The sequence below is a fragment of the Salmo salar genome, chromosome 17 (genome assembly GCF_965601325.2).
Source record: "Salmo salar chromosome 17, fSalSal1, whole genome shotgun sequence".
NCBI lineage: Eukaryota > Metazoa > Chordata > Actinopteri > Salmoniformes > Salmonidae > Salmo > Salmo salar.
Genome location: NC_138307.1, coordinates 16,137,360 through 16,145,000, shown reverse-complemented (window position 1 = coordinate 16,145,000; position 7,641 = coordinate 16,137,360). Strand labels below are relative to the sequence as shown.

General features: G+C 45.9%; 1 protein-coding gene across 1 annotated transcript in view; it reads right to left on the bottom strand.

Moving 5' to 3' along the window:
• Nucleotides 1-925, bottom strand: part of LOC106575483 (uncharacterized) — an 18,053-nt gene extending 17,128 nt beyond the window's left edge. The window contains exon 1 of the mRNA XM_045698983.2: nt 404-925. Within this exon, the coding sequence (XP_045554939.1) occupies nt 404-465 (62 nt within the window). The 5' untranslated portion in view covers nt 466-925. The remainder of the gene's footprint in view (nt 1-403) is intronic.
• Between the last annotated feature and the right edge of the window lie 6,716 nt (nt 926-7,641).

Sequence of the window (7,641 nt, the reverse complement as noted above, 5' to 3'; positions counted from 1 at the left end):
AGTGCCCGGGGTCTATGATTTCTTAATCCGGCTATGCCTGTACTGTATATCGTTTATATATTTATGTAAGAGTAGTATTTATTATCATATTGTTTTGTTCACATTATTGTCATGCATTTCCATGTATGCTTTAACGGGATCTGTATAATTTATAATTACATTATGCCTACATTAGAAAGCACACACTGTCTCTTCAACTCGTTTTCCCTCTATCTGCATCTCTCTCTCTGCTCCATCCCTCTCCATCCCTTCTCTCCTCACCTCCATCCTTCATCGCTGTTCCGTGATGCTGAGGCAGTAGAGCGCTACGGCTAGTCAACAAATTCGCGGAAATCAGGTCAAGTATAGTCGTGAGTAGACACTGCGTGTAACGAGCAGACAGACCAGTAGCCAGGCTACTTACCCAATAGCGGAGTCCTTTAACTTGTCACCGATGGCGTCTCTCTCCTTTGGCGTCTCTCTCATCCTAGTTTCATCCACACTGAAATAAAATAGCACTGCGACGGTTTCCTCTTCGTTCACTGTATATGCTTATAGTCTATATTTACTGGCGTATAGCTTCAAAACAGTTGGGTTTCCTCCCCTCCTCTCTCCCCTTCTCCTCCTCCTTTCTCCCTCTCCTCTCTCCTGCCACCCTTCCGTTGGCCGCTGAGGAGTCGCCGGAACGCCCGAGCTGTGTGTGTGTGCGTGTGTGTCGCGGGAGCTTGATCCGCTCAACACTACAACAGAGAGAGAACAAGCTGGCCGTTATTTATCTTCGATCCACGACATTACAGGAGTTCGTGGGCGAATTGGCGGGGTTTGGAGAGATGAATGCTCTCCTGGTTCCCAAATTATGATTTGTCTCCTGTAGGTGACCTGTTATGCAGAAAGGTTTGTGCTCTCACCAGCTGGCCAAACACAAGGGGAGAGAGAGAGAGAGAGAGAGAGAGAGAGATAGAGAGAGAGAGAGAGAGAGAGAGATAGAGAGAGAGAGAGAGAGAGAGAGAGAGAGAGGAGAGAGAGAGAGAGAGAGGTGGGATACGCCTTCCTCCCGAGATAAAGAGGCCCAGGGTGTGTTGTTGACTGATATGATATTGAGGCCTCTGGTTCTAAATGGGGTCTGGGTATTGCAGACAGTCTGATAGGATATTGGAACCTCTGGTTCTAAATGGGGTCTGGGTATTGCAGACAGTCTGATAGGATATTGAGGCCTCTGGTTCTAAATGGGGTCTGGGTATTGCAGACAGTCTGATAGGATATTGAGGCCTCTGGTTCTAAATGGGGTCTGGGTATTGCAGACAGTCTGATATGATATTGAGGCCTCTGGTTCTAAATGGGGTCTGGGTATTGCAGACAGTCTGATAGGATATTGAGGCCTCTGGTTCTAAATGGGGTCTCGGTATTGCAGACAGTCTGATATGATATTGAGGCCTCTGGTTCTAAATGGGGTCTCGGTATTGCAGACAGTCTGATAGGATATTGAGGCCTCTGGTTCTAAATGGGGTCTGGGTATTGCAGACAGTCTGATAGGATATTGAGGCCTCTGGTTCTAAATGGGATCTGGGTATTGCAGACAGTCTGATAGGATATTGGAACCTCTGGTTCTAAATGGGGTCTGGGTATTGCAGACAGTCTGATAGGATATTGAGGCCTCTGGTTCTAAATGGGGTCTGGGTATTGCAGACAGTCTGATATGATATTGAGGCCTCTGGTTCTAAATGGGGTCTGGGTATTGCAGACAGTCTGATAGGATATTGAGGCCTCTGGTTCTAAATGGGGTCTGGGTATTGCAGACAGTCTGATAGGATATTGGAACCTCTGGTTCTAAATGGGGTCTGGGTTTTGCAGACAGTCTGATATGATATTGGAACCTCTGGTTCTAAATGGGGTCTGGGTATTGCAGACAGTCTGATATGATATTGAGGCCTCTGGTTCTAAATGGGGTCTGGATATTGCAGACAGTCTGATAGGATATCGAGGCCTCTGGTTCTAAATGGGGTCTGGGTATTGCAGACAGTCTGATAGGATATTGAGGCCTCTGTTTCTAAATGGGGTCTGGGTATTGCAGACAGTCTGATAGGATATTGAGGCCTCTGGTTCTAAATGGGGTCTGGGTATTGCAGACAGTCTGATAGGATATTGAGGCCTCTGGTTCTAAATGGGGTCTGGGTATTGCAGACAGTCTGATATGATATTGGAACCTCTGGTTCTAAATGGGGTCTGGGTATTGTAGACAGTCTGATAGGATATTGGAACCTCTGGTTCTAAATGGGGTCTGGGTATTGCAGACAGTCTGATAGGATATTGGAACCTCTGGTTCTAAATGGGGTCTGGGTATTGCAGACAGTCTGATAGGATATTGGAACCTCTGGTTCTAAATGGGGTCTGGGTATTGCAGACAGTCTGATATGATATTGAGGCCTCTGGTTCTAAATGGGGTCTGGGTATTGCAGACAGTCTGATATGATATTGGAACCTCTGGTTCTAAATGGGGTCTGGGTATTGCAGACAGTCTGATAGGATATTGGAACCTCTGGTTCTAAATGGGGTCTGGGTATTGCAGACAGTCTGATATGATATTGGAACCTCTGGTTCTAAATGGGGTCTGGGTATTGCAGACAGTCTGATAGGATATTGGAACCTCTGGTTCTAAATTGGGTCTGGGTAATGCAGACAGTCTGATAGGATATTGGAACCTCTGGTTCTAAATGGGGTCTGGGTATTGCAGACAGTCTGATAGGATATTGAGGCCTCTGGTTCTAAATGGGATCTGGGTATTGCAGACAGTCTGAAATGATATTGAGGCCTCTGGTTCTAAATGGGGTCTGGGTATTGCAGACAGTCTGATAGGATATTGAGGCCTCTGGTTCTAAATGGGATCTGGGTATTGCAGACAGTCTGATAGGATATTGGAACCTCTGGTTCTAAATGGGGTCTGGGTATTGCAGACAGTCTGATAGGATATTGGAACCTCTGGTTCTAAATGGGGTCTGGGTATTGCAGACAGTCTGATAGGATATTGGAACCTCTGGTTCTAAATGGGGTCTGGGTATTGCAGACAGTCTGATAGGATATTGAGGCCTCTGGTTCTAAATGGGGTCTGGGTATTGCAGACAGTCTGATAGGATATTGAGGCCTCTGGTTCTAAATGGGGTCTGGGTATTGCAGACAGTCTGATAGGATATTGAGGCCTCTGGTTCTAAATGGGGTCTGGGTATTGCAGACAGTCTGATAGGATATTGAGGCCTCTGGTTCTAAATGGGATCTGGGTATTGCAGACAGTCTGATAGGATATTGGAACCTCTGGTTCTAAATGGGGTATGGGTATTGCAGACAGTCTGATAGGATATTGGAACCTCTGGTTCTAAATGGGGTCTGGGTATTGCAGACAGTCTGATAGGATATTGAGACCTCTGGTTCTAAATGGGGTCTGGGTATTGCAGACAGTCTGATACGATATTGAGGCCTCTGGTTCTAAATGGGGTCTGGGTATTGCAGACAGTCTGATATGATATTGGAACCTCTGGTTCTAAATGGGGTCTGGGTATTGCAGACAGTCTGATAGGATATTGGAACCTCTGGTTCTAAATGGGGTCTGGGTATTGCAGACAGTCTGATATGATATTGGAACCTCTGGTTCTAAATGGGGTCTGGGTATTGCAGACAGTCTGATAGGATATTGGAACCTCTGGTTCTAAATTGGGTCTGGGTAATGCAGGCAGTCTGATAGGATATTGGAACCTCTGGTTCTAAATGGGGTCTGGGTATTGCAGACAGTCTGATAGGATATTGAGGCCTCTGGTTCTAAATGGGGTCTGGGTATTGCAGACAGTCTGATAGGATATTGAGGCCTCTGGTTCTAAATGGGGTCTGGGTGTTGCAGACAGTGTGATAGGATATTGAGGCCTCTGGTTCTAAATGGGGTCTGGGTATTGCAGACAGTCTGATATGATGTTGGAACCTCTGGTTCTAAATGGGGTCTGGGTATTGCAGACAGTCTGATATGATATTGGAACCTCTGGTTCTAAATGGGGTCTGGGTATTGCAGACAGTCTGATATGATATTGAGGCCTCTGGTTCTAAATGGGGTCTGGATATTGCAGACAGTCTGATAGGATATCGAGGCCTCTGGTTCTAAATGGGGTCTGGGTATTGCAGACAGTCTAATAGGATATTGAGGCCTCTGGTTCTAAATGGGGTCTGGGTATTGCAGACAGTCTGATATGATATTGGAACCTCTGGTTCTAAATGGGGTCTGGGTATTGCAGACAGTCTGATAGGATATTGGAACCTCTGGTTCTAAATGGTGTCTGGGTATTGCAGACAGTCTGATAGGATATTGGAACCTCTGGTTCTAAATGGGGTCTGGGTATTGCAGACAGTCTGATAGGATATTGAGACCCCTGGTTCTAAATGGGGTCTGGGTATTGCAGACAGTCTGATAGGATATTGGAACCTCTGGTTCTAAATGGGGTCTGGGTATTGCAGACAGTCTGATAGGATATTGGAACCTCTGGTTCTAAATGGGGTCTGGGTATTGCAGACAGTCTGATATGATATTGGAACCTCTGGTTCTAAATGGGGTCTGGGTATTGCAGACAGTCTGATAGGATATTGGAACCTCTGGTTCTAAATTGGGTCTGGGTAATGCAGACAGTCTGATAGGATATTGGAACCTCTGGTTCTAAATGGGGTCTGGGTATTGCAGACAGTCTGATAGGATATTGAGGCCTCTGGTTCTAAATGGGGTCTGGGTATTGCAGACAGTCTGATAGGATATTGAGGCCTCTGGTTCTAAATGGGGTCTGGGTATTGCAGACAGTCTGATAGGATATTGAGGCCTCTGGTTCTAAATGGGATCTGGGTATTGCAGACAGTCTGATAGGATATTGGAACCTCTGGTTCTAAATGGGGTCTGGGTATTGCAGACAGTCTGATAGGATATTGGAACCTCTGGTTCTAAATGGGGTCTGGGTATTGCAGACAGTCTGATAGGATATTGAGACCTCTGGTTCTAAATGGGGTCTGGGTATTGCAGACAGTCTGATACGATATTGAGGCCTCTGGTTCTAAATGGGGTCTGGGTATTGCAGACAGTCTGATATGATATTGGAACCTCTGGTTCTAAATGGGGTCTGGGTATTGCAGACAGTCTGATAGGATATTGGAACCTCTGGTTCTAAATGGGGTCTGGGTATTGCAGACAGTCTGATATGATATTGGAACCTCTGGTTCTAAATGGGGTCTGGGTATTGCAGACAGTCTGATAGGATATTGGAACCTCTGGTTCTAAATTGGGTCTGGGTAATGCAGACAGTCTGATAGGATATTGGAACCTCTGGTTCTAAATGGGGTCTGGGTATTGCAGACAGTCTGATATGATATTGAGGCCTCTGGTTCTAAATGGGGTCTGGGTATTGCAGACAGTCTGATAGGATATTGAGGCCTCTGGTTCTAAATGGGTTCTCGGTATTGCAGACAGTCTGATATGATATTGAGGCCTCTGGTTCTAAATGGGGTCTCGGTATTGCAGACAGTCTGATAGGATATTGAGGCCTCTGGTTCTAAATGGGGTCTGGGTATTGCAGACAGTCTGATAGGATATTGAGGCCTCTGGTTCTAAATGGGATCTGGGTATTGCAGACAGTCTGATAGGATATTGGAACCTCTGGTTCTAAATGGGGTCTGGGTATTGCAGACAGTCTGATAGGATATTGAGGCCTCTGGTTCTAAATGGGGTCTGGGTATTGAAGACAGTCTGATATGATATTGAGGCCTCTGGTTCTAAATGGGGTCTGGGTATTGCAGACAGTCTGATAGGATATTGAGGCCTCTGGTTCTAAATGGGGTCTGGGTATTGCAGACAGTCTGATAGGATATTGGAACCTCTGGTTCTAAATGGGGTCTGGGTTTTGCAGACAGTCTGATATGATATTGGAACCTCTGGTTCTAAATGGGGTCTGGGTATTGCAGACAGTCTGATATGATATCGAGGCCTCTGGTTCTAAATGGGGTCTGGATATTGCAGACAGTCTGATAGGATATCGAGGCCTCTGGTTCTAAATGGGGTCTGGGTATTGCAGACAGTCTGATAGGATATTGAGGCCTCTGGTTCTAAATGGGGTCTGGGTATTGCAGACAGTCTGATAGGATATTGAGGCCTCTGGTTCTAAATGGGGTCTGGGTATTGCAGACAGTCTGATATGATATTGGAACCTCTGGTTCTAAATGGGGTCTGGGTATTGCAGACAGTCTGATAGGATATTGGAAACTCTGGTTCTAAATGGGGTCTGGGTATTGCAGACAGTCTGATAGGATATTGGAACCTCTGGTTCTAAATGGGGTCTGGGTATTGCAGACAGTCTGATAGGATATTGAGGCCTCTGGTTCTAAATGGGGTCTGGGTATTGCAGACAGTCTGATATGATATTGGAACCTCTGGTTCTAAATGGGGTCTGGGTATTGTAGACATTCTGATAGGATATTGGAACCTCTGGTTCTAAATGGGGTCTGGGTATTGCAGACAGTCTGATAGGATATTGGAACCTCTGGTTCTAAATGGGGTCTGGGTATTGCAGACAGTCTGATAGGATATTGGAACCTCTGGTTCTAAATGGGGTCTGGGTATTGCAGACAGTCTGATATGATATTGAGGCCTCTGGTTCTAAATGGGGTCTGGGTATTGCAGACAGTCTGATAGGATATTGAGGCCTCTGGTTCTAAATGGGGTCTGGGTATTGCAGACAGTCTGATAGGATATTGAGGCCTCTGGTTCTAAATGGGATCTGGGTATTGCAGACAGTCTGATAGGATATTGGAACCTCTGGTTCTAAATGGGGTCTGGGTATTGCAGACAGTCTGATAGGATTTTGAGGCCTCTGGTTCTAAATGGGGTCTGGGTATTGCAGACAGTCTGATATGATATTGAGGCCTCTGGTTCTAAATGGGGTCTGGGTATTGCAGACAGTCTGATATGATATTGAGGCCTCTGGTTCTAAATGGGGTCTGGGTATTGCAGACAGTCTGATAGGATATTGAGGCCTCTGGTTCTAAATGGGATCTGGGTATTGCAGACAGTCTGATAGGATATTGGAACCTCTGGTTCTAAATGGGGTCTGGGTATTGCAGACAGTCTGATAGGATATTGGAACCTCTGGTTCTAAATGGGGTCTGGGTATTGCAGACAGTCTGATAGGATATTGGAACCTCTGGTTCTAAATGGGGTCTGGGTATTGCAGACAGTCTGATATGATATTGAGGCCTCTGGTTCTAAATGGGGTCTGGGTATTGCAGACAGTCTGATAGGATATTGAGGCCTCTGGTTCTAAATGGGGTCTGGGTATTGCAGACAGTCTGATAGGATATTGAGGCCTCTGGTTCTAAATGGGGTCTGGGTATTGCAGACAGTCTGATAGGATATTGAGGCCTCTGGTTCTAAATGGGATCTGGGTATTGCAGACAGTCTGATAGGATATTGGAACCTCTGGTTCTAAATGGGGTCTGGGTATTGCAGACAGTCTGATAGGATATTGAGGCCTCTGGTTCTAAATGGGGTCTGGGTATTGCAGACAGTCTGATATGATATTGAGGCCTCTGGTTCTAAATGGGGTCTGGGTATTGCAGACAGTCTGATAGGATATTGAGGCCTCTGGTTCTAAA